The 27896-nt window shown below is 39.5% G+C and overlaps 1 protein-coding gene across 6 annotated transcripts in view; it reads left to right on the forward strand.

The window, feature by feature from the left end:
* Window positions 1-27896, forward strand: part of TPRG1 (tumor protein p63 regulated 1) — a 219632-nt gene that overhangs the window by 119473 nt on the left and 72263 nt on the right. For all 6 annotated transcript variants that reach the window (XM_086674984.1, XM_086674981.1, XM_086674982.1 and 3 more), the window contains exon 4: window positions 24807-24983. In XM_086674984.1, coding sequence (XP_086531110.1) covers window positions 24807-24983 — 177 coding nt within the window. The remainder of the gene's footprint in view (window positions 1-24806; window positions 24984-27896) is intronic.

A 27896-nucleotide genomic window follows, 5' to 3' on the forward strand; every position in this document is an offset into this window, starting at 1 on the left:
TTTTGTTCCTACAGTACATTTCATTTATAAGAAAGAATGCCCAAATATGGTCTTTCAAAATCCAGTAGTAGCTTTTTGAATTCTCAAATAATAGAATCAGCAGGTTTTTTATTTTTTTTTTTTAATAGTACATGCTTTAATTGCTTGGTCTTTTTTGTATAGAAATGTGTCTTATTTTTGTTTGGAATGTTTTTGTTTCATGATTATAAAGGCCTTTAGATATCAGTTTGTCCCAAGATAAATCAGACTGTGTGATCTGTATTAAGACTTAGCACCATAATTCTGTCAGTTTGATTTATCGTCAACTGGGATGATTGATAAAACCAGCAGTTTTCAGTTAAATCTGAACAGGTGTGCCCCAGGACCCAAGTTTTTCATCTAGCTCTGAACCTAATAGGAAGCTCAAAGGGTTGGTGAAGACTATCTGGCATCTAGTTTTCTATGTCTCTTTTGCTTTGTGGTATATACATTTATATTACAGACAGTAATGAGGGATGTATCATGTGCGTGTGGAATTTTAAGCAATAATTTTCATTTGCTGTCAGACTTTTCTTCCTTTGCACTTTGGAACCATTTCTTCTCTTTCAACGGTAGTTCTTTTGTGTTCTTTTTGGTCTTCCTCTCTGCCAAAATCCTTTTATACCTCTTCCTACTCTCCATCTAAAGCTACTTTTAAGAAAGATTTGAATCCAGTCATTTCTACCATAGTAAGAATTTGCCAGCTGCTTTTCTTTTCCTGTTAAACCTTAAAGCTGGTTCAGACTGTCTTCTTGTAGTGGAAAAAGCTGCCAGTTGCAAAGAAGATGGTCCAGGCATCTGGGCTAAATAAATAGGCTCCCAGTCACTGTGACTGTTCAAGAAGAAGATTGGAGGCATTTGTCAAAGGAAGGGCATGCATGGAGGTTTTGAATGACCTTTCACACTTAAGTCTTTGTTTGTAGTGCACCAATGTAGGAAAGGCAAAAGCAACGATCAAAGCAATCAATATCAGCACGAAATCCCCAAAATAACAACAGCAAAACAGAACAAAAGAAAGAACTAAATAAACCAATAAACATATAGGCCCAGAGAAGTACGAGCCTGGGGCTATGCTTTTCCCTTTCTCTTTTTTTCTAATGGGATAAGACCCATCCATCCATTCAGTTCTTATGAGTTACAGAGGCTGTACTATAGACCAGCTTCCCCAACTGTGCCAACCATACATAACTCTTTTCAAGTGTAACACTTTTTTGTGTGTGTGACAGCAATGACTGGGCTTTATGCACATCAATGGTTAGCTCCTTTTATGGAGATGAGAAACCCCTAGTTACTCATCCAACAGTTGAAAGAATGTTTGCTTTCAAACAAGTATTCCAGTTTCAGAATGATAAGAGTGAAAAACCCTTCCAATGATATATATATAGCACATTAAAAAATAACTTTATGACCATGAACTTGCTTTATGTTCACTACAACCTTGCTGGTTTTGTGATTGTCATGTGACAGATGAGAAATGGAGATGTGGGACGAGGAAGTGGACAGCTGAGATCACATAAGGGGTAAAGCAAGGAAGGCAGACTGCTCTCCTATACTAGCTCGGTTCCAGTTCTTTCCCAAAGGGTGTAAGGTATAGGTGTGGGGTCACTCATCACAGCTTAACCTTTAGTCATGGTTGGTCAGAGCCCCAGAAATGGTTTGATATAGGAGTGTGATGTGGGGAGTATCGTGAGCTTAAGGGCCTTGTGTATCTTATTTAAGAACTTAGATTCTACCCTGTAGGCGATGGGGAGGCACTGATTGGTGAGAAAGTGTGACTATATTTCAATTTAAAAAGATCACTGAAGGCTCACAATCCCTTATCTAAAACCCCTGGAATCTGATATGAATCAGATTGAGAATTTTTCAGATTTTAGAAAGGTAAAACAATACATATGCATTTTATGCTCCAAGTGGAGGCTTGCGACAGCCCCCCATAATCAAACACACTAAAATTTTTGCAGGAAAACCTGTCATATTCAACATAGAATAGATGACCGCATGTTGGTTCAGATCTGGTTTTACCATAAAGTGCGTCTGAGCCACAGCTGCGCCATTTTCAGGGCTTTATTGAATTTGGAATTTTGGATGAGGGTGTATGGCCTGTACATGTTTGAAATGTGAAGGATCAATGGATGGCTGGAAGGCTGGCTGCCACACTAGATACTTGTGCAATATCAGCGAGGGTCTGATCCAGTGGCGTGCTGGAGCTGGTTCACACTGGCTTATGAGAAGTCAGCATTACAATTTCAGGAATTTTGAGAGTTGGTTGTTAATTATTAAAACATAAAATGTCACACCAAGTGAATTAAACTTAAAGGTGATGTAGTCAAAACTCCTTACTTTCTGATTTTTTTTTTTTTTTTTACTTTGTTTTGCTGTTGATTTGCTATTGGGGTGATTTATGCCTATTATGCTTGCGTAGTGGAAATACTACATGATAACTTGCTACTGTACCTCTTTTCTCCGCTACACATTCAGTGGTGTCATGTACATGGCTTGGAATTGACCCTGGGGGCAGTGATTCCATCATGGAAGTCAGCAAACACTAGATATCAGAGTTCAATTTATTGCTTTGTTGATTGTCTAAACTTTAGAAAGCAACAGGGAATATGTTAACAATGCAGAATAAACTTCCAGGTATGCCATGTCTGTGGCTGTGATATTGTAAATACATAGAAAAAAACTTGAGGAAATATAGTTCCAACATTTAAAAACTATTGTCCAGTTCCACAAAAGTCACCTTCTTTATTGAAGAATAGGTTTAACTCTGGACAGACAGCTGAGGGAAGCGTCATGCCAAGCAGAGGCTGCTGAGGGTCTGTATTCTGTATTCTGGCTAGGGCAGAAGACATTGGGGTTCTCACACCTACACTGCTGACCCCCAGCCCAAGCTGGAAATTATAAAAAGCCCCTTCTTTCTGTTACAACCCTCTTGTGCTCTTTTCTGCAAAAACATAACATGGTGCACACTTGACAGAAAAATGCATGACAGAATTCTGTTGTTAATCATAGAGCATATACTGAAGGGTGCATATGGGACTGAGAGGCAAACTAATAATTGACAGAGCAAGGCTTTGTGGATCTCTCTGTTTAATTGTCTGTGAGGCAGGAGTTCAGGCCAATTCTTGGGCTTTGGCCTGGGAAACTGATGGGTTCCCTGTGTTGCCATTCCAGGCTTAGAAGAAAACGATAACTCTACTTTATTGAGAAACCGCCATATGCCAAACAATGCAGAAGAAACTTTGTGCCTGCAGTGTTATTTAATATCCCAACAATCTTGTCATTCCCTTCTTATAGAACTTGCTGAGTACAGTTTTGGGGAAAAAAATGTGTCTGAGGTGTCCATAGGACATCCACATGGAGATGTTGAATGGGTGGATTTACATATGCATCCAGATACTGTCTTAAGTAGTATGTTCAAAAGGGACAGTAATCTTGACATATTTGTTTCTTATAGCCTTCTATAGAATCTAAGGGTGTGCTTCCGATTCTGTGTCTCCCTCTCTCTCTGCCCCTCCCCCGTTCATGCTCTGTCTCTCTCTGTCTCAAAAATAAATAAACGTTAAAAAAAAAAATTAAAAAAAAAAAAAAAAGAATCTAAGGGTGTAAAGTAACATTAAATCGGTGAAAGCATTTTTCAAGGGATGTCACCCAAACTTGGGTGAGCTGTTTTGCGATGTTCTAAATTTATACTGGTATATTATTCAGTTAAATTAGAAAGATTAGTTTGAAGGCACTTGGGTATAGGCTGTGAGGAGATGGAGAGAGAGGCCGACAGGAGAACTAGAGAGATGCAGCCATCGACTCCAGTTAGATCCCAGTTAGCTGAAACCATTAAGAATAGTACCCTAAGAAGATGCCACTTAGGACCCAGACCTCTAGTCCAGTCCATCCTGGAGCTTTATATGCCTCTACAGCTCTAAAGACAACACGGTGTCCATCTTAACTTTATCTCCTCCTCTTATTGCCCTTCTTGGTCCTTCTGGGAAAGTACTTTTTGAAGAAATTGTGTGTACACTTTCAGAAGTGATCCATTAAGCCAGCACCAAGGAGAACATCTTGACACTTCCCAAAGTCTCAAAAATTGTGTTATAATGGCACTAAAGTGGCTCTTCAGTAGAATGTACTCAAGATGTCTTTGTGTATGGTGCTTAAAGAGGCAGGAGGAGATGGGATCTTCCTTTAAGCACATTAGTCTGAAATGGTTGGGGGGGATGTTCTCATTCCTCTTGTTGCTAAATGGGAAGACTTGCCTCTGGTGGCTGGGGTGGGAGGGGTGGGGGAGTCAAGTAACTCTCAGTCTTTATCTTGTGGAAAATACTTACAGTGTTTCTCATTGCCTACCTTCCCCTAAACCCACCCAGGTTTCTATCCTTGCACTTTGGTATAAAAAATATGTGAAATCCGATTAACTGGCTACGTTGAACATATAGACAATAGAACAGAAGTGAAGTCGAGGAGGCAGCCTGGCATCCTAGAAAGAGTCTTGAATTTGGAGTCAGAAGCCTTGGGTCTGAATCCTGGTTCTGCTACTCACGATCAGTGTACCTCAGTAAACTTAAGTAGGTTTTGCCATTTTTTTTTTAAATTAGGGCATTTGTTTTAATGTAGTCTTTAGTCCATTAGAAATTCACTTTTCTTGAAAGAAGCACAGCCATTGTTAATTTTTGTAGTATTTTTTCATTCCAGCTTTTCTTCATGCATCTTTGCCAAAGATTGTTGTAATATTAATAAATAACATTTAAATTGTACCAAGTGTTCTGCTAAGTGATTTCCCTCCATTTGCCATTAGATTGGTATAATACATATGGTTTTGATGATTTCTAAATGGCACTTCCCTTAGGTTTTTTCTTGTTATCATGTAGGTTTTGTGAAGTTACTTGATCATTCACCTATTGTTAGATGATTACTTTCCAAACTGTCAGTGGTTATGTAAATGTAAGGATTTATATATTTAAAAAATTGTTTAACGTTTGTTTGTTTATTTATTTACACTTATTTATATTTTTTAGAGACAGAGCACTGGTTGGGGAGGGATAGAGAGAGAGGGAGATAGAATCCAAAGCAGGTTCCAGGTTCTGAGCTGTCAGCACAGAGCCCAATGTGGGGCTTGAACTCACAAACCATGAGATCATGACCTGAGCCGAAGTCAGATGCTTAACTGACTGAGCCACCCAGGCACCCCATAATGTTTATTTATTTTTGAGAGAGAGAATACAAGTGGGGAAGGAGCAGAGAGAGAAGGAGAGAGAGGATCCAAGCAGGCTCCACACTGTCAGTGCAAAGCCTGATGTGGGGCTCAAACCCACGAACCACGGGATCATGACTTGAGCTGAAGTCAGATGCTCAACTGACTCAGCCACCCAGCTGCCCCTAAGGATTTATATTATTCTTTAAAAACTGAAGCCCTCAGTAAGGGATATATACCAGTAGTGCAGAGTAAGACTACACAGTTGGAAAGAGAAATGAAAATACATTAAGGCATTCTCCATTTATTTTTTGATAAAGAAAATAAGTAATATTCTACAGCACTTTGTAGTTAAAAATGTTCTTCAGTTAATCCAATCTTCAGAGCAATTATCTGAGGTAGGAAACATTACCTCCAGTTTGCAGGTGAAGAAATCAAGGCTTGAAAGTGTCCCAGGGCCGCAAAGTAGCAGAGGTAGGGCCCCGATGCATTATGCTTCCCCCAGTTTTGCGAAAATGGTCTTTTTGCTATTGTGGCCAGATTCCATGTGTACCCCTTATTGGATTGTAGTCTGTTATTCCTCTGGCAGAAACATGTTGGATACACTCAGAATTCTGTTTCTTGGGCTTGGTGGGGTACATGGAAGTATGCAGGGCTTCTCTGCTTAATTTTAAAAGATTTCACAGAAGAAAGAGCTATCCTAGAAGTTTAAATGAAAAGAAAGGCATCCTGAGACAGAAAGGGATGTTGAGGAACAGACAACTGGGCAGTATCTCTCAGGCACAGAGTGCCCCTGGAGCACACTGATCCCCAAAGCAGCGCTGTGGGTGATCACTTTCACACCTGCCCTCACATGTGATCCTCAGACAGACCCATGGGAGGAGGCCAGGAGGAACTATTGGCTTTATTTTATGGATGAAGAAACCCAGAGATTAAATGACTTCCCTAAGGGCAACCACTTATTAAGGGTCACAGGAGGGCTTGACTTCACAGGACCCCTCTCCCAGCCTTGTTGTCTTCTCATCACATGGCTCGTGCTGCTTTTGTGAATTTTCATCTCCTGATACAGCGGTGGCCGCAGTTTCGATTGCGTAAATGATCTTTGCGCCTGTGTCTGGTTTCTTTGTTGATTGTCTGTTGTTTGCAGGGAGGAGGGCAGACATTCATCGAGTAGGTTCAGAGACCTTTTCCTCTTTTCCTCTCCAGATCTTACTCTGCCTGTGCTGTGCATCTCACATTATTTAGTCTTTTCCCAGAATCAGCTAAAAAGTCAAATACTTATAGGGGCTGGTGGGTGCCACTGATGGACTAAGGCCAATCACACTTTATCTTGTTACTGTCTGATTCTAAGGAGTGCTGAACTACCATTGTAATGAAAAATACTGCTACTTATAATTTAAAAATAAGTAGAAAGACCCCCCAAAACCTGGAAATCAGGGATTTCTAACCGTCTTAGTCATGAATAATAAATGTACCATGCAAAATAACATTCTGAAATGTATCTCCCCCCAGCCCCACCCATTTTTGTGTACATTCGTCTATTCTAGACCCTTGCTACTCAAAGGGTGGTCTTGGAATGAGCAGTATCAGCATTCCTAGGGATTTGTTAGTGGGGCTGATCCTCCGGGGCCACCCCAGACATGCTGAGCCTGAATCCCCAGTTAATTCTGATGTTCATTAAAATTTGGGAAGTACTGGTCCAGATCACTTTCATGCTTATGGACTGAGGACTTCAGTGGCTCCTCACTGCCTAAATACTCTTCTGCTGCATCTTTCAAACCCTGAACGCCATGGAATGAATTTTCCTCTCTAGCCTTATTTACCATTATACCCCTTTACAAATTATCAAATTGGACTGTCCACCGGTCTCCAAATGTTCCTGACACAGTGCTTTGACATCATGATTGTACTCACTCACTCACTCACTCTGCTTATTTGGTATGTCTTTCTTCCTTTCTGTTTGTTCAGACCTTTCCTGTCCTTCAGAGGTGTTATGTCTATAAAGCCTTTCCATCTTAATTCAACCAGAAGAATCTTCTCTCTTTTTTCTGGTCATGTTATACTACATGGCATAGTTCACTGCGCACATTGTGAGGAAAGCATTCCTCGAGACAGGGCCTGACTCTGATTCATGTTTTGTCCAAGCCCATCTCTGCCCACCTCCCAGTGGTGTCTGACATGTGGGAGGGGCTCAGAACCCATCATGGACTTGACTTGAATTTAATTCTGATTGAGTTGTCTACTGTTTGAAGCCCTTCACTGACACTAGCAGGGTCCACCCATTGAGTCCTGCCTCCATTTCCCTGGGCCAAGCAGCCCACAGCCCAAGGAGACTTCTTGCATCCTTTGTGCACTCAAGCTGGAAAGTGCCTCAAATCCATTAAGATGTTAATGACCTGTGGCAGGACTCTGGCAGCAACAAATTCACCTCTGTTGCCAGAAACCATTTATACTGGGTGGGTGTTTTCGACAACCACTTAATTAAACACATTGCTTTTCTCTATAAATTCCCCATGGCAGCAGATGTATCCAGATAGCTAATGGTCCCTGAGTGACCTGAATTATAGGACAGTGAGGGCATTTAGTTACTGCAGTCAGAAATGTACCTCGAAATGTTTGTTTTCCCAAGACTGCTACTAATTAGGGAGGAGTCAAAAAGAGCCAAGAGGTGAAAAAAGTCTGATGCAGCGAAATGCCCAGTTCCATCACTTACTAGCCATGTGACCTTGGTATACAAATCTCTTGTATCCTCTGGACCTCAGTTTTATCGTTGATAAAATGGGGGTGTAAAACGGGATATCAATTGAAGAGTTAAATTACCTAAAATATGTAAAATGCTCACAATTTTTGCCACATGGTCTGTGCCACAGGAGAGTTGACTCTTATTGTTATTGTCATCATTGTTGCTATTTATTTATATTCACTCATTCATACGTTCATTTGTGTGTTCACCAAACTCCTCCCATAAACCAGACTCCACCCTGAGTGATGAAAATACAGAAGCAACAAGACAAGATTTTCATGTTCAGGGAGTTCTGAGTCTTGAGGGAAGGAGGATATGTAAATGAAGTCAAAACACAATATGATGTATGCTGATATACAGTCCTGCAAGTGATCTTTTGGGAGGATAGAACTTGTTGTATTTGTACTGTAGACTCTGGTGAAGGCGATATCCAGGATTAAAGAAGGAAGAGAAATTTCCAAAAATATATGATGGGGAATTAAATCCCAGAAGGAGGGAAGAATATTTGTAGAATAACAGACAGAGGCTCAGGGATCCACAAACTGTCAGGGTGTCTTGATTATAGTGATCAAGAGTAAGAGAGCTATAAATAAGCTAGAAAAGTAGAAAGGAACCAGAAAATCCGGAATTTTGAATGCCAGGGTAAGGAGTTTTCATCTTATTTTTTCCTGCAGTGACAAGCTGGAGATCCATAGGTCATTCAAATGCTTTTATTATTTTTATTTACTTTAAATGTATGTTTATTTATTTTGAGAGAGAGAGAGAGAGAGTGAGTGAGTGCAGGAGAGGGGCAGAGAAAAAGGGAGAGAGGATCCCAAGTAGAGTGTGACATGGGGATTGATCCCACAAACTGTGAGATCATGACTGAGTTGAAATCAAGAGTCAGACACTTAATGGACTGAGCCACTCAGAGGCCCCTCAAATGCTTTTAAATAGGGTATATATTTCCAGTTTGCCAACATCTTGTCATTCTGCATTACCTTGCACTGACCTCTCTTTGTTCCCTTTACAGTGATGTCTGGTAGGTTCTCCCGGTCATGACAGACACTGTGTGCATCTCTTCCAACTACATGTTCAGTGACCTTACCTTGGTTTCTTGAAATCATTTGTGGTAGGAGAATTCTTTTTAAGTTTATTTATTTGTTTTGAGAGAGAGAGAGAGAGAGAGAGAGAGAGAGAGAGAGCGCAAGCATGGGAGGGGCAGAGAGAAAGGGAGAGAGAATCCCAAGCATGGGACTTAAACCCATGAACCATGAGATCATGGCCTGAGCTACAGTCAAGAGTTGGTCGCTTAACGGACTGAGCCGCCCAGGTGCCCCTGTGGTAGGATAATTTATACCAAGGAAATGAAATGAAGGCATTATCATTATCATTATTTTTGAAAGTGTTTACTATTTACAGCATCCTACTGCCGTTCTGTTTCCTTCGTGACCATGATAGGCATTTCTTGTTTGAGTTACTGAAAGATATGAAATAAGGAGTTTTAGAAAAATAATTTTTAGAAACGTAATAGGTTCTGGAGATAATTTACCAATAATTTAAACTTCATCTTGATTATTTAGGGGCGTGCCAATGTGTGTTTTAGTAAAAAAAATAAATAAGACCTCGATCTTAATATTGAGGCTATCAACGCATTTGGGTCACTACAGCTGTTATACAAACAACTATTATAGACTCTTATGAATAAACATGTGGTCTGATTAACAAACAGGAAATTGTGTTTACTCTCTGAGGTATCCAGGTTGTCCCCAGATGCCCTGTTTTAGGTAAGATAGGGTAGGTCTAAGAAGAGTAAACCGTGTGAAGAAGAAGGAGTCTCTGCTTCCACTTGTCTTTTAGTAGAAAGAACTATAGTTTAAGAATTAAAATGCTGTGCTCTGTGAATTAATAAAAAATGTAGATGTCCGAGCAAGGAAAATTACAAGGGACAGAAAGAGAATTGTGTAATGATAAAATGGTCAATCCACCAAGAAGACAGAACAATCCTAAATCTGTATGCACTAAACAAGAGAGCTGCAAAATATGTGAAATGAAAACTGACAGAATGGGAAGGAGAAATTGACAAATCCATGATGATAGTCTTCAACACCATTGTCTTAATAATTTATATCATAAATAGGCAGGAAGTCAGCAAGGATTTAGAACTCAACATACCGACAGAACCCAATCAGCATTTATAGAACACTCCACCCAGGAAAAGCAGAATACATGTTCTTTTTAAGCACCCACAGAACATCTACCAAGATCCAACATATCCTGAGCCGCAAAACAAACTTCACCAAATTTAAAAGAACTGAAATAATTCAGAGTATGTTCTCTCACTGCAGTGGGATCACACAAGAAATTAATAACTAACTGGAAGATAAAAGGGAAATCTCTGAACACTTAGAAACAACACAACATGTTTCTAAATAATCCAGTAGTCAAAGAGGAACTTTCAATGGAAATCAAAAGTACATTGAGCCAAATCCAAATAAAAATACAACATATCAAAATGTGTGAGATTCAGCTAAAGCAGTCCTGAGAGAGAAATTTACAGCACCAAAGGAAGAATGCTAACATCATATGAGGAAAAGTCTCAAACCAATGACCCAAAATCCTGTTTCAAGAACAATAAGAAAGCAAGTTTAATGGGAACAGAAGGAAGGAAATAATAAGGATAAGAGTAGAAGCCAATAAAAATAAAAATTAGAGAAAATTAATGAAGCAGAGTTCTCTGAAAAGTTCAATAAAATTTTAGGGTGTCTGGGTGGTTCAGTTGGTTGAACGTCCAACTCTTGATTTTGGCTCAGGTCATGATCTCACGGTTTGTGGGATCAAGCCCCACATTGGGCTCTGTGCTGACAGCATGGAGCCTGCTCGGGATTCTCTCCTCCCTCTCTCTCTGTACCTCCTCTGCTCACATGCATGCTTGCTGTCTCTCTCCCTTTCTCAAAATAAATAAACGTTAACATGTTTTTAAAAAGTTCAATAAAATTGAGAAACTTTTAGCAAGGCTGACAAAAAAAAAGAAGATACAGATTACCAATATTAGAAATGAAATGGGATATCCCTACAGACCCTGCAAACTACAAAATAATAAGTACACAAAAATAATAAGTGATTACAGCTAAAAATTCTACACATATACATTCGCCAACTGAGATGAAATGGCCCAATTCCTCAAAACACTCAAATGACCACAACTCACTCAACATGAAATAGATAATTTGAATAGCCCTATAACAATTAGGAAACTGAATTTGTAATTAAAGCCTCCGAAAAAAGAAATCTCTAGGCCCAGATGGTTTCACTGGAGAATTCTATGAAATGCTTAGAGATGAATGAACACCAATTTACATAATCTTCTTCAGAAAATAGAAGAGGAAATAGCAATTCCCAGTGCATTCTATGAAGCCAGTATTAATCTGATACTAAATCCAGACAAAGACATTCAAAAATAAAACTACAAACCAATATCTCTCATGAATATAAATGCAAAAATTCTTATGAAAATGTTAGCAAATAGAATTCAGCAATACATACAAACAATTATTTACCATAACCAAGAGGGTTTAGTCTAGAGACGGAAGACTGGTTCAATGTTAGAAAATTAATCAGTGTAATATGCCTTATTAACTGGCTAAAGAAGAAAAATTACATGATCAGGTCAATTAATGCTGCTAGAGCATTTGATGAAATTTAACACACCCATTTATGATAAAAGCTCTTAGAAAAATAATAGAGGGGAACTTTTTCAATTTGATAAAGAATATCTACATAAAACCTGTAATTAACATGCTAGTGGAAAAAGACCAGTGCTTTCTTCTTGAGATTGTGAAGAAGGCAAAAGAGTACACTCTCACTACAAGTATTCAACATAGTACTGGGAGATCTAGCCTATACAATAAGGCAAGAAAAGGAAATAAAAGACACACAGATCAGAAAGGAAGAAAGAAAAACTGTCCCTAATTGTAGATAGCATGACAATTTTTGTAGAAAACTCTAAGAAATCTACAAAAAATTTCCCAGAATTAATAAATTACTTTAAGAAAGTTTCAGGATACAGGATCAACGTATGAAAATCAGTTATATTTCTAGAAGCTAGCATTAAAGAATTGAAAACAAATTAAAAATAAAACATTTATGATCAAGAAAAAAATCCATAAATGTCAATCTAATACAATATATATGGGACTTGCATGCTGAAAGCTACCAAATACTGATGAAAGAAATCAAAGAGGATATAAATAAATGGAGACATACTATATTCATAGATTGGAAGACAATATAGTAAAGATATCAATTCTCCAATATTTGACATATAGATTTAACATAATTCCTTTCAAAATCTCAGCAAGATTTTTTGCAAGCATAGACAATATTATTTTAAAATTTGTATGGGAACACAAAGGAATTAGAATAGCTTAAACAGTTCTGAAAAAGAAGAATAAAATGCCACTCACTGGCAGTTCCTATTTTCTATTGCGTGACTTTAGCCCCTGGCCATAGCTGATAGGATAAAGAGGAGTTCATCAGAGTGCCTGGGTGGCTCAGTTGGTTAAGTGTCTGACTTCCACTCAGTTCATGATCTCGAAGTTCATGGGTTCGAGCCCCGCATTGGGCTCTGTGCTGACAGCTCAGAACCTGGAACCTGCTTTGGATCCATTCATTCTCATTCTCTCTCTCTCTCTCTCTCTGCCCCCCCCCCCCCACGCTCTGCCCCTCCCTCTGCTTGCGCTCTGTCTCTCTCTCTCAAAAATAAACATTAAAAAAAAAAAAAAAGAGGAGCTAATCCATTAACTGGCCTGTGACCCAAAAAGACAGCTCAAAGGTATGATTTGGACTAAAAGAATTCCTGATCTTGAGGATTTAAAGTGGGAGAAACAGCTATAGAAGCTAGTTGGCTGTGAAAGTAGATCTGGAAGTTCATGTACAGTCAGGATGAAGGAAACAAAGTTCATGGGCAAGGTGGAATTAAAGAGGAGCAAACACTGGTAGGAAGCAGAGGGAGCCTGACGGTCAAGGGGAAGAAGATGCCATGTGTGGAGACACATAGAAATCGTGATAGAGACAGCCTCTGAGGGAGTAGTTTTCATTCCTTGTGGTTTTCCAGCTTTCATAAAGCCCAACTGTGCAATAGTTCCTGCTCTTGGATTTCTGTGGGATTCCTCAGAGTATTTATCTCTTCTTTTTGGGTTTGCCTGATCTGGGCTGTGTCTCCTGTACCCAAGGAGCTGAACTAACATAGTTCAGTAAACAGACAGCTCTTCCATTAAAATATGACAACAACAACAAGAACAACAACAACAAAACAAAAAACAAAATAAACAAAAACGAAAACAAAAAAACAGTGGAGGTGGCAAGAAGTGAGCATTTGTTGTATCTTGTCCCACTGTTTTTTCCTCTCTGCTGCCTTCTCAAAATTAGGCCTTGTTCTCCTGCCAGCTTCTTTGGCTTCTGATCAAGTGAATACCCCAAAGTCAATTCAGGGGAGGAGAGAGCTCCTCAGGGGGTGGGCCTCCTGTTAGCCCCTGGTGTGCTGTGGGGGACTTGAGCTATTCAATAGCAATTCAGTTCTTTTGTGGAAAAGAGAGAAGGATGGGGTGTGCCCAGAGTCTTGTCTTTTGTGTAGCTTTTCAGATATCCTCTTACTGGTAGTACTGTGACACGGAGAACAAAGTTGCCTGGCTGTGTAGGAAAAATAAGTGTGAGAAGCAGCTAGATGGGAAGTTATGGCCTGGGCTGGGGGTCCAAAGAGCTGGATTCTGGTCTTGCCTCTGTCACTTAGTACTAGATGCATGTCACTTTACTGGGGCTTGGTTTCTCCATCTGTGAAGTGGAGAATAACAACCACTTAATATGAAAAACATCCGTAAATCGCAAAGAAATTGTGGTGGTTCTAGCATGTGATATGGCTTCTGCTTATATCTCCCTCCACTAGCCTCCTTGTTCCCTTTGCTTGGTCATGCCTGCTTCCTTGCTGTTTTATGAAACATGATGGATCCCACCTCAAGGCCTTTGTACTAGCTGTTCACTTTATCTAGATACTATTCCCACAGATATTCCCGTCTCCCTTTTATCTAGATCTCTATATTTATGTGCCCATATCCTTTGTTGGTGTGCCTTCCTCTATAGAATGCAAGAATGGGAGGAACAGGAACTTAGCTCACCACTATACCCTTAGAGCCTGGAGCATAATAATGGCTCAATAAATATTTGTCAGGTCATTAGGGGGGATTATTTCTGGACTGGATACCTGGTATTGTTTCTGTAAAGAAACACCTTCCTTATGCCACACAGAAGAAAATTGATTCGAAATCAATGACTTTGAGCACAATCCTTAGTGCCTGCCCTGTGACTCCTTACTTGGGTTCATATCTGAATTTGCTATTGGTTACTCTGTCCAGGAATCCTAAATGAGTGTAACATGACTCCTGCAGTTAACACACTCCTAGGTTTCCTGTTGGGTCTTTGATTCTACTATTCCTGGTCCTTATCTTCTAAGGTCTCCCATGGCAGCTGTCTACAAAGGGAACTTCATATAAAATGCTTAGTCTGTATTTTAAGTAAGTCAGGGTAACTTAACTATAATTTCCAATATAATGAAGTATTCCCAGCTGTGTCAGACAAGCAAACGGGCAAATAGACAAAAACTTGTGTTATATATATGGAATTAATGACTACTTTATTAAGTTTTAGGAAATTGAAATGGAAAGATTTTGTATATTTGAAAAGTGTAATAGTTTTGAGGAGCTGTCTTTGAGTGGATTTACTTCTTTTTTTTTTTTTTTTTAATTTTTTTTTCAACATTTATTTATTTTTGGGACAGAGAGAGACAGAGCATGAACGGGGGAGGGGCAGAGAGAGAGGGAGACACAGAATCGGAAACAGGCTCCAGGCTCTGAGCCATCAGCCCAGAGCCCGACGCGGGGCTCGAACTCACGGACCGCGAGATCGTGACCTGGCTGAAGTCGGACGCTCAACCGACTGCGCCACCCAGGCGCCCCGAGTGGATTTACTTCTAACCACCTTTCATGAATTTATTTGTTAATTCAATCAATGTTGCAAAAATGTTTAAAGGGAATTTAAAAGAATTCTTCTTCACTGTTGTTTTATCCTCCTCCCCCTTCTCTTCCTCCTTCTTTTTCATCATCACCACCACCATCATCACCTTTGTATTAATAGCTAATAACAATTGAGTACTTTATTTTGTTTATTTTTATTTTTATTTATTTTGAGACAGTGTACAAGTGGGAGAGGGGCAGAGAGAGGGAGAGAGAGAGAATCCCAAGCAGGCTTTGCATCATCAGAGCAGTGCTTAACACAGGGCTTGATTCCACGAACTGTGAAATCATGACCTGAGCTGAAATCAAGGGTCGGGTGCTTAACTGACTGAGCCACCAAGGCACAACTTAGTATTTTACGTGTGCTTTGTATTTTACTAAGTGCTCTATAGTACTATTTAAAAAAAAATTAACGTTTATTCATTTTTGAGAGACAGAGCAGAGTGCAAGCGGGGGAGCAGCAGAGAGAGAGGGAGACACAGAATTTGCAGCAGGCTCCAGGCTCTGAGCTATCAGCACAGACCCGGATGCAGGGCTTGAACCCACAGACTATGAGATCATGACCTGAGCTGAAGTTGGCCGCTTAACCGACTGAGTCACCCAGGCACCCCTATAGTACTATTTTTAAAATTCACAACAATACTATGAGGTATGGATGTATTATTATTATTATTTTCATTTTAGAGATGTGGAAAATGAGTCTTAGAAAAAATAAGTAACTTTTGTAAGATTGCACAGCTAGTAAGGGGCAGAAAGTATTATTATTATTTTCATTTTAGAGATGTGGAAAATGAGTCTTAGAAAAGATAAGTAACTTTTGTAAGATTGCACAGCTAGTAAGGGGCAGGATGACATCTCTAACTCCTAGCCTGTGTGATAGGAAGCCCAGTGCTGCTCAGGAATCTAGCACTTAAAATTTAAGAGGAAATTAAGACCCAGTTGTGGTTAAAATGAGTCTTAAGCTCACAGGAGTTATTGACAGAACTCCTGGTCAAGCGCAGTTTGCCTTCAGGAAAGGGGTATAAAAACTGGAATTAACATTCACAAAGCAATTTCTCTGTGCGAGGACCTGGTTGGGACTGTGACATAATACAATGATGCTCTCTTATCTAAGTTATCTTGGTTAAGAGACCAAGAAGCAGAAGTTCATCTCTGGAGGTTAAAGAATTTTGATAAACTGAGGGAGGGTGTGATTAATTATTTGGACTGGACAAGCATGCCTTAGAAATACTTTGAGGCATTCCAGTCTGAAATGTTGGGTAAATCTGCAAATCTTCCAGCACTGCCTACAAATTCTTCGAGTATAGGCTCAAAACGGTTCCACCTCAGTGCCTGGGAATTCGTAGGTCTGATTCAAATTCCTAGATCAGCTCCTGAAAATGTCTTGGTCTTTCAAAACCTTGGTTCTGCATCTGGACAGCTTTTAAAAGGAGAGATGCCTGGAATTCATCTCCACAATCCTGAGTCAGAATCTTCGTGGGTGCTATCCTCCCTTTTTATGGTAATTCTGTTTTCATGATTTCCATTTACATACTGTGCAAACACATGTCTTCCAACAAGTCATTCTGTACATGTCTCTGTGCGTGTTTGCACATGCTGTTCCCTCTGTCTAAAATTAATTAATCTGCCTTCTGCATCAAGCCGTCTCCTGATCATCCTTTAAAAGCTTCGAGAAACACACTTTATCCAGAGCCTTGCCTCACTTCCTAGGTGGCTTTAAATGCCTTTCAGTAGAGCAGAGTGGTTAATTAAAAACATTGGCTCTAGAGACAGGCACCTCAGTTTGAATTCCAATTCCAGAACTAGGAAAGTTATGTAACCTTTTTTATGTTTTCGTTCCTCATCTGTAAAATGGGGATAATGATACTACCTTCTTCACAGGATTACTGTGAGCATAAAAAAAGTAACTTAGTTGAGATACATATACCAAAAACTCATACAAAGTAAGCATTAGATCAATGTTAGACATTAGCTGGGATTTCCATGGCACTGTATACAAATTTCCATGTTATTGTTTATCACTCTATACCATAATACTTGATTTATTTATATTCTCCTACATTAAATTATAATCTCTTAAGGATAGGGATAATTATAGAGGGCTTTATAGTCTGAGAACCTACATAATGTCTTTAATATAGTAGAATTGGCCCTTGAACAACAAAGGGGTTAAAGGGTTACAGAGCCCCCACTATTTTTAATTGTAGTCAAATTCAATTCAATTTTGAATTGTAGTCAAATTCCTTGTGTAGCTCTCAACTCCCCAAACTTTTACTAAGAGCCTACTGTTGACTAGAAACCCTACCAGTAACACAGTCAATTAACACCTATTTTGTATATATATTAAGTACTTTATTCTTACAATAAAATAAGCTAGAGAAAAGAAAATGTTATAAGAAAATCAAAACACATTTACAGTACTGTATTATATTTACAAAAAAAAATCTGCACATATGTGGACCTACACAGTTCAAACCTATGTTGTTCAAGGGTCAATTTTATAGACACTCAGCAATGTTAATTGATTAAATGAAGAGATTTCATTGCCTTGCTAATGAATGGTGGTTTGGTAAAGAAGAGAGCTCAAGGGTTTAAGGTGAAGCGTACCTTGGATGAATCCTGACTGTGTTTTTTTGGAACAGGTTAACTTCCTGTATTAGTCAGCTTGGGATGTTATAGCAAAATACCCATAGACTGGGTGGCTTAAACAACACTTCTCTCACAGTTCTGGAGGCTGGGAAGTCTAAGATCAAAATGCCTACCTACAGGTTTGGTTCTCAGCGAGGGCTCTCTTCCTGGCTTGCCTTCTCATTGCATCCTCACATCCTGGAGAGAAGTTCTCCTGTCACTTCCTCTTCTTATAAGGGAACTAATCTCATCATGGGCTCTCCATCCCTATGACCTTATCAAACCCTAATCCCCTCCCAATGGCCCCACCTCTTAGTACCTTCATTTTGGGTGTTAGGGCTTCCACATATGCATTTTGAGGGCAAACAAAGTCATTTATCCTTCCCCAAGCCTCAGTTTCCTCACCTGTATTTATCAGGATTGTTTGATGAAGATTAAAAGGGGTATGTAATATTTAGCCCAGTACCTGATTCAGAGAAGACCACAATAGATGAGTGCTTTTTATTTTAACCTAAGAAAAATATGTGGCAGAATTATTCTTATGTGCATATAGATCTAAGAAGCTTCAGAATTGGCATATGTATACATATACATACACACACGTGTATGTATATATATGCATATATACATATACATATATGTGTATACACATATACATACATATATGTGTGTGTGTGTGTATATATATATATATATATATATATATATATATACACATGTCCATATACACATACACACATGTGTATAATTTCCTAACTAAAACTTCTTGTTTATTGTTTTATTATATTTTTTTTAGAACTCAAAGACTCCTTTGTTTCCTGGGGCAGGGGGAAAGACCATTGTTTTTCCTTTGATGAAGTAGAACCATATGAAGCCCCAAGAGTGGATTTGTCTTACTTCAGGAAAAATTAGTCTTTGTAGATACATGAATGGATGTTTCCAGATCCATCCTGTCTATGTTTTATGGGGGCACTTGGTCTGTCCTACACTGGCATACATTAAAAAGTATTGAAAAAAGTAATACTCCTGAAAACTCTTTTTGTGTGTTTGTTCCAAAAAATCATTCATTCTTTGCAACTTGTGATTTTCAACACTGAGAGTTTACACCAAATAGCAGGAAATGAAGTGTTCATGGAAGAACATTCTTCAAGAGCATCAAATAGATAGATGTCAGGGGTTCCTTTTCCTCAACCCTGTGGACAGTGGGCTGGGAATCTGGAGACCTGAGTCTGTGAACTTGTGTTAAAATGGTAAAATCTCATCACAACTTTGGGTGCCATATTAGCTCTCCTCTACATGGTTCACCTTACATCTTAAAGAATTGTGTATTCCTTAAGAGCAGAATATTCTTCTCAGTATTCCCAGTAGCTAGCACAGACCTTGGTACATACCAGGCTCCATGGGGGTAGGGGGAGAAAAACTGAACCACAGGAAGTCAAGTCAGGGGATCTGAGAACAGAGAAGATTTGTGGACATTGGGTTTTTATTAGAATACTGTGTTTACTTGGAGGGTCCCCTATTTTAAACAAATTGGAGAAGCCCCAGGAAAGAATAACCAAATTATTGAAAGAATTTAATGTGGATTATTTAGCTAAAGGTTTTTTTAAGACTTCACTTAACTCAGGGGGAGGGAAATTGCTTTGCTTCAATGCCATGCATTTTTCATCTGTTTGTGTTTGAAGAGCAAACCCAAACTGGATTCTCTTCAGGGCCTGGAACCCAGTGGGTGCTCAGGGAATATGTTTGGAATGAATGATTCAGTGTTTCCCTCCTGGTTGCCGATTTCTGGCTGGCCAAGAAACTGCCTTCTTCTTTCAAGGGCTGGGCTATGCTAAGCGGCTTGAGGGACACATGAAGGAAGGTTGATTTGTAAACCAGGTATAGTCACTCTATTCAGTATTAGAGAAGATGTTTCTACTGAATGGAGTGTGTATGTGTGTGTGTGTGTCAGTGTAGTGGAAGAATGTTCGAAAAATCTTTTTGGAGGAAAATTCTTTCTAATTCACAAATTGATTTGACACAGCTTTGAGAGAGCAGCCGAAAGTGTTGTTAGGTGTAGGGCAGGGGCCGCTGGGAAGGCATCTGGAATGGTTTGAATAACTAGGTGGGGGCCCTGGAAACTTGTTCTGATGGGTCGCCTGTCATTGTTAGTTCGCTGTTGCCCTCTGCTGGCAAAACTGATGTCATCCCGGGAAACCACAAATCTCATGGAGTTTTGAAATTCCCTTTTACATTGGGGTGTCCAGGCCCTTCTTCATCAAGCAGGGACATGACACAGTGCTGAGGAACAGCAGTGGCAAAGGAGATGTGGAAAATCCTCTGCCAGGAGAGTCTGGCTCACACAACTAAGATGATAAATTGTATGGTTTTAGTTTTTCAAGCTCTGCTCACTTGCCAGGTTCTCTCTCAGCTCTGTGTTGGGCATAGTGAAGGGACACAGACAGGACTGAAACAACTCTCTACATTGGAGGGTCTCTCATCAAATGTGGGGCATGATGAGGACATTCTGGGGATAGAAATCACTGTAATATGGAGAAGATTGTGACTTGAACCACAGCGGAGGTACTGATGATAGAAAGCTTATATGTATTTAATGAAAAGAAAGAGGACATCTACTTGGCAGGGTGTGGGGTAGAGATTGGTAAGGGTTAGTCTCCATGAAATAGCGTTTAAACTGGGAGTTTGAAGGATGGGTGAGATTTATTATTTTTAAAAATCTCTCTTTATCATGAAAGTAGAATATGTTCATCATAAAAAGAAATTAAGCTCTGACTAATAAAAGCATGGAAAGAAATGAAAGTCATCTGAAATCCCAGCACTCAGAAATAATCAGTGTTACCATTTTGATCTATGTATTTGTTGTTGTTGCAAAGTTGGAAGTACACTGAAGGTGACGTTTTGTATCCAGCTCTTTCTGACTTTTATGGCACAAACATTTTCCCACTGTTACTGATTAGTTTTTAAAACTGTGCTACTTTATGGGGGAGTATTGCAGTGTGTAAACGTGAGGATAGGATTCCCAAACAGCGTGAGCCAAGGCATATGGCTTGCACAGCGCAAGGATTGTTCATTCTTTACTAATTGGTGTCAGAAATATATTTTGGATGCATACAACCTTTGGAGACAAAATGCAAAGAACTGATTCTGTCTTTGTGGAATTTATAGTATAGGAGAGGAGACAGACATTAATTAGGTTATCATAGAAATAACTGTAAAAGTGCATCTGGGATAAGTACTATGAAGGAGAAATACATAGTATTATGAAAGTGTACATTAGAAAGAACAGAAGTAGTTACAGAGGTCTGGGTAAGTTTGCCTCGGTAAGGGGTAATTGAACTCAGCCCTAGAGCAGTTAGGGAAATAACATCAGGTGGGAGCAACATATGCAAAGGTCCCCTTAGTAGCAGTGGACATGGTGAATACAAGAAACTGAAAGATCAAGAAGAGTGAGTGGAGAGACTTGGCCTGTGATGGGGTTGAATAGGTAGATAGGGCCTGACTGTGGACAGCCTCTTAGATCAGATGAAGAACTTCTATCATTTCTTGTGAGAGCTCTGGGGGACTGTTGAAATGTTTGCAGCCAAAGTGAAGACGTGAAGGCCAATCTGTTTTTTTTTCCCCAAAAGATCTGCCTCACTACAGTATGGTGGAGAGGTTAGGAGGGAACTGGAGCAGTTCCCTCCAGTAGGTAAACTGGGTCTAGGTGACTAGAAGCCTAAACCTAGTGAGAGGGTGATCGCAGTAGTCTAAGCAGGAGATGAGGGGGGACCGCATCAGGTTGGTGAAAGTTCAGATGGAGGTAAGTAGGTGGTTTTCGGAGATTTTTTTGGGGAGTCAAATGTTTAGGACCTGGCATGTGAGCTGAGGAAAAGGTGGAGTCCAGAATGACTCCCTCCGAAGTCTCCAGCTTGCATAAACGGGTGGAAGCAGGGTTCTTCTCCCAGATAAGGAACACTGCAAGAGGATGAGGTTTGAAAGGCATGGCGATGCGTGTTTTCTCAGGGGAAAGGTTTCCCAGAGACAGCAGCCCCAGGGTGGTATATATCATCACATCAGCTCCTTCCAGAAGTTGGTTTTACTGTATTCTCATACCACACTGAAGGGTCCTCTATTTGGAGGTGGATGGTACTGGGGAGAAAGCCAATACCATGGCTGGGTTTCATGTCTCTACCTTGTCTTTAAGATAAGGGTAATAACTTCTGGTCCAAAGGGTTGCTCTGAGGTTCATAGGACCGTCAGTATCCAAGGACTTTGTAAGTCTCCACAATATGCTATTGCTACTTCTACCCCTATATTTGTTGTGGATATTGTTGCCAACCCAAGTTCAATTATGTTAATGTCGGGAATATGAAATTCAATGTTTTTTCCATGAGTTATTTGGGAAAAAAAGGTGTGATTGAAGTCTAAATAAATACATATACCACCCAGGAGCTAGAGATGTGGCCCCAAACTATTTATAACCCCATGTGTTTACTTGAATTCAGACTTTCCCGACATGTAAATTATGCAGAATCTGTGTCACAGCAGAGCACTCTGTGTTCCTAAAAAGAATTCTCTTTTTTCCCAAATCCTTTACCTTTTAAAATAAATCTCATTATGGAGTGCTGACATTTTCAGCAAAACCATTCAACCAAAAGCTGTAGTTTTTTTAGACTAAAACCAAGTCTGGTTTATTAGGCAGCAGCTTTTAACTTACTGCTAAGTAGATGCAAGCTATTTAGAGAAATTTATGTAGATATCTGATAAGACATTTCAGAGTCCCCTGGTCTCTTTCTGACTAAGATTGAGAGTATAAAACAGATGATCTAGAATTCTTTCCTTCTCTCAGTGGAACAGGGGTTGAGTATGGCAGTGTTGTTGGGTGGATGGAAACCATAGAACAGGGTTTATTTATTTGAGAGAGAGAGAGAGAGAGAGAGAGAGAGAGAGAGAATGAATACGAGTTGGGGAGGGGCGGAGAGAGGGGAACAGAGGCTACAAAAAGCACTCTGTGCTGACAGCAGAAAGCCCAGTGCAGGGCTTGAACTCACAAACTGTGAGATCATGACCTGAGCTGAAGTTGGAAGCTTAACTGACTGAACCACCAGGTGCCCCAGTAGAACCACGATTTAAACCACATCTCTCAGACTCTACACCACTGACTCTAGTATCATATTCTAGTTGACTGACTTCAGATGTGACTTTCTTCAAAGGGTTGTGGGGGATGTAAAGCTAATACTTATACCACATAATGGCCGCCATGATCAATGCTCTTACCCTTCTTGTTTTTCCTTCATCATCTTTTCTGTCTTTTCTTCTCTTTCAAACTTTTTTTTCCTCTCTTTCACACATCCACCTTTTCCTTGCAGTGACTTAACTCCTGACTCGTCTTGCCTGTCTGTGTTTAGATTATGCTATACTGAGGAATGGAATATATTTGGGCTGCCCAAAATTCCCTAGACACTTAAGGCCCCTGCCAGTGATAATAACCGCTGATTTATAGAGCACCGATTGAGAGTCGTTTCCCTTAATCCTCTCCACAAACTCAGGAGAGTGCTAGTATTGTCTCCATTTCACAGATAAGGAACGTGAGTCAAAAGCATGTGAAGTGTCCTATCTTACAGAGTAAGTAAGTGATAGAGCTGGCAACTTTCATACTGGCCCTCATCCAGCCCAGCAACCTCCAAAAGTTTTGATTGGCACTCATTTATTCACCAGAAAGATATTTATTTAGTGTGGGCTATTTGACAGGAGCTGGATAGAGTGAGTAGCCCAATGGCCATGGTCTCTGCCTTTGTTGAACATACACACATACATGATACTGAGCTCACCTTGACTGACATTGTCCAACCCTCTGTATTTTCATGTCTATTGTGATCGTCAATGTCCACATGGTACTTACTTCTAAACATTTTTATCTCATTCCTTCTTCCAAAAAGCAATAGGTCCACAAAAGAAGAAGGACCAGGATGCTTTGAGAGAGCATGATAAAGGGCCAAGTTGATATAGGACCTTAAGAAATCCTCCTTGAATGAGGCATTTGAACCATGATTTGGACAGTGAGGGTTCTTAGCCTGCTGTGAAATAATGTTGGGCAATGGCCTGACCATACAAGGACTTGTAGTTCCATTTACGTGAGTTGGGTTTGCTCCTAGGATCAAAAAGATGCTATTTAACAAACAGGGGAATGATGTCATTCTGTTTGTATTAAAAAAAAAAAAATAGCACTGTGTTTGCTGTGTGAGAATGGATGGGAGTGGACTACCTAGTCTATCTTTACATTAGATTGATTCTGTGTAGTGAGAATTCAGGTATGAACCAATCACAGATCATCCTTTTCAGTCTCTTGGGGAAAACAAAACGTGTACTGAAATAATTCTAATACAAGTCATGAGTGCTATAGTAGATAGACAGCAAAAGTGCTGTGGGTGAGGGCATTTATAGACCATGCTCACTTTCTTCTAGCCAGACACCACTGTTCAGATCTCTTCTTGTTTTCTCTGTTGGAGATTCTGTTAGAGTTAGAATTTTCTATGTATGCCCTAAAAGGCTCTCAAGTCCAAAGCAAATCAATTTGGTGAAAACTTATCTAGTGTCTACTTTGTCGTTGGCCCACTTCACTTGTTTGGCTGTATTTCTACCACAAGGATATGATAGGATGACTAGGTGTTGTGTTGGCTTGGAGGTCAGTGCACCTTTGTGTAAGTCTCCATTTTTTTTCTCCACTCAGCAATGCAACTTTTGGAGATTAGCATAACCTAGTGTGTAGTGAGTAAAGTTTGTGGTAAGAATTGAGTTAGAAAAATTGATGTTTTGGTGTCCTTGGAGGAAGATAAAGGTTTTCTGATGAACAGGGAAGATGTGAAGGAACATGAATCAGGTGACTGCCAACATGATACCATCTTGTCATTCCCCCGATGGATCCCTTCATGGGTAATCATCTCTGAACTCTGTGGCTGTGGAACATTTGTTTGTTTGTTTGTTAGCAATCTTCCATCTTCCCCTCTCCCTTGGTCATGGGGCTGGACTGAGAGAGAGAGAGAGAAAGAAGGAGAGAGGAAGGATAGTTATTCCTCAGCACCTCTTCTGAGGTGATCAAATCTCCCTGTCTTCTGTGTTAGTAGAGATGTTTCAATGAGTACTGTTATCTTTAACTCGAAAAGACCATGCCATTAACTTTTATTCTCTGTGATGATTCCCACAGGATAGATCATTGGAACAATGAGAAGGAGAGGATTTTGCTGGTCACAGACAAGACTCTCTTGATCTGCAAATATGACTTCATCATGCTCACCTGTGTGCAGTTGCAGCGGATTCCCCTGAGCGCCGTGTATCGCATCTGCCTGGGCAAGTTTGTCTTCCCTGGGATGTCACTGGACAAGTGAGTGTGGTGTCTTAGACTTGGAAAATGGTGCAGTGGAGGGCATGCCATGCAGGGAAATCAGTCACAAAGTTCAGTTTAGTATAGTAATCCAAGTACACCCAGGGGAGAAAAGTGAAGCTGTATAGTTGAATTCATCAAATAATCTTTGCATTCCTATTCTATGTCAGACACCAGGGATGCAACTTTAAGTAAACTGGGACTTTACCAAGGGCACATGAGAAATAAATGGTTGACTATAAGGGGGAAAGAGCTGTGGGATCATGGAAGAAAGATTCTCAATACAATTTGTGTGGCAGGGAACCAGAGAAGCTCTACTGGAGAAGGACTTGAGCCTGTATTTGACGTTGGGTAAGAATTAGGCAAAGATGGAGAACAGAAATTTAACATTCCAAGCTGAAGGAACAGCACAGCCAAAGGAGTGGAGGTGGGAAACAGTATAATGCCTTTGGAAATTGAAATTATTTTGTAAAGCTGAGTGGACAGGATTTATGATGGTCAATAGCTCTTCTTTTTTTTTTTTTTTTTTTTTTCAACGTTTATTTATTTTTGGGACAGAGAGAGACAGAGCATGAACGGGGGAGGGGCAGAGAGAGAGGGAGACACAGAATCGGAAACAGGCTCCAGGCTCTGAGCCATCAGCCCAGAGCCTGACGCGGGGCTCGAACTCACGGACCGCGAGATCGTGACCTGGCTGAAGTCGGACGCTTAACCGACTGCGCCACCCAGGCGCCCCTGGTCAATAGCTCTTCTTGAAAGAGGTCTCTTTGAGATCTTCCCTGGATGCTTGGTAGAAAGGACCTCAACTATCTCAGAGATGTTGACATTTACCAAGATACCTGGTGAGGTCTACAGAGCAGGGTTGCTGAACTAAGTTCTTGTTATGGTCTTGGAAAGAATTGTCTTTCTTAAACATTTTAAAGTTTATTTATTTATTTGAGAGAGAGAGGGAGAGCGTGCATGTGTGCGTGCCCTAGCGAGAGAGGGGTGGAGAGAAAGCTAGAGAGAGAATCCCAAGCAGGTTCTGTGCTGACAGTGGGCTCAATCCTATGGAACCGTGAAATCAGAACCTGAGCTGAAGCCGAGTCGGATGCTTAACTGACCGAGCCACCCAGGTGCCCCCTTTCCTAAACATTTTAGATCTAAGCCAGGACAGCAATCTCCCTCTGAGCCTTTGACTGTGAGCTTTTCCCATCTCCTGGTGAGCAACTTGAGGGAAAATACCTTTTTGTTTGTTTGTTTGTTTGGCATCTGGCATTGGGCCTGGCACACAGTGAGAGCAGAAAAACTTTTCTAAAATGTTGAAAAAAAGCACAGTTTGATCAAGTGATTGGTTTCCTTACAAAAAGCATACCATATCAAAGATCTATGCTTTAATTTATTCTTTTCATGGATGCATGATGTGACAAATTGATTTAGCTCACTAACTTTTTGAACTGGTGGGTTTTCAATAATATAAGCAATCATAAATATTTTTATAATATCACAGAATGTTTATTTTCAGGAAATATCTCTCCCACCCCATACTCTAAGTTCTCAAGATTTATTACCCTAGGTGATAGTCAATAGTTACATGTTGTTATTTTTTTCTTTTTTTAAAGAAATAGAAATAGCAAATGCACAGGAGTATAGATGTCTTTGTATGTCTTTGTATGTAATGGGTTTATACACATTTGTAAGTACATCTGCACAGGCACATTTATCATAAACTGTTTTACTCAATGGGAGCACATGTTGTAAACTATTCTGCCTCGAGTTATTTGACCCAATGAGATTTTATTATATAATTGGAGATTTTATTACATAATTATTTATAGATCAACCTCAGTTTTTTAAATAGTGCAGAATATTTATTTTAAAAAGTAATCTATTTATCCAGCCCCTCATTAATGGCTATTTATTTTTACTTTTGCTACTATAAGCAATTCTGCTATAAATATTCTTGTGTATAGGACTTGGGATAGATGTCTAAATGTATCTATAATGTAAATTTCTGTAAGTGGAATTATTAGGTCAAAAGTCATGTGCATTTTAACTGATAGATATTGCCAAATTGCCTTCTGAACAGGTGACACCAGCTTACACTCCCACAAAGTGTAAGAGTGTCCTTTTCTACACATCTTCACCAATATCTCACATTATGAATCTTTTTTGCTTTGCCAGTGAGATAAAGAAAAACAACTCATTTTTGTTAATTTGTTTTATAAATATTGAGTTACTCACAATTCTTTGATTTTGTGTCAATTTTGGTAAATTGTATTTTTCAAGGAATTTGTTACATTTATTTACAGTGCTGTATTTGAAAGCATAAAGTTTTTAATAATATTCCATTATTATACCATTAATGTCTATAAGACATTTAGTGATATCCCCTTTCTTTCCTGATTTTGATGACCTGTGTTTTCTCTCTTTTTCTGTCAGTGGACCTATTGATTTTGTTGGTTTTTACAAGAATATACTTTTAAATGCTAATTTTCACTTTTGTCTGATTTTTATTTAGTTGATTTCTGCTTTTTTATTTATTTATTTTTTCCATTCTTCTACTTACTTTTGGTTTACTTTTCTTTCCTTTTTTTAAACTTTTTAATTTGAAACCCAAGGGCATTGATTTTAGGCCTTTTCTTCTTTTCTGATATGACTATTTAAATCTATAAATTTCCTTCTAAGCACTGCCTTTACTGCATCTCATAAAGCTTGATATGTTGTGTTTCTACTCTCATTTAGCTTGAAGTATTCTCTAATTTTTCTTGTGATTACTTCTTTGAGCCATGGATACTTTAGAAGTTGTACTGGCTAATTTCCAAATATTTTTCTTGAGATTTAATATTCTTTCATTTTAATTTAGAGAACATATGGCCTTGATTTTAATCCTTGTAAATAAATCGAGACTTGTTTTATTGACTGAACTATAGT

Source organism: Puma concolor, chromosome C2 (assembly GCF_028749965.1).
Source record: "Puma concolor isolate L17-30 chromosome C2, mPumCon1.1.hap2, whole genome shotgun sequence".
NCBI lineage: Eukaryota > Metazoa > Chordata > Mammalia > Carnivora > Felidae > Puma > Puma concolor.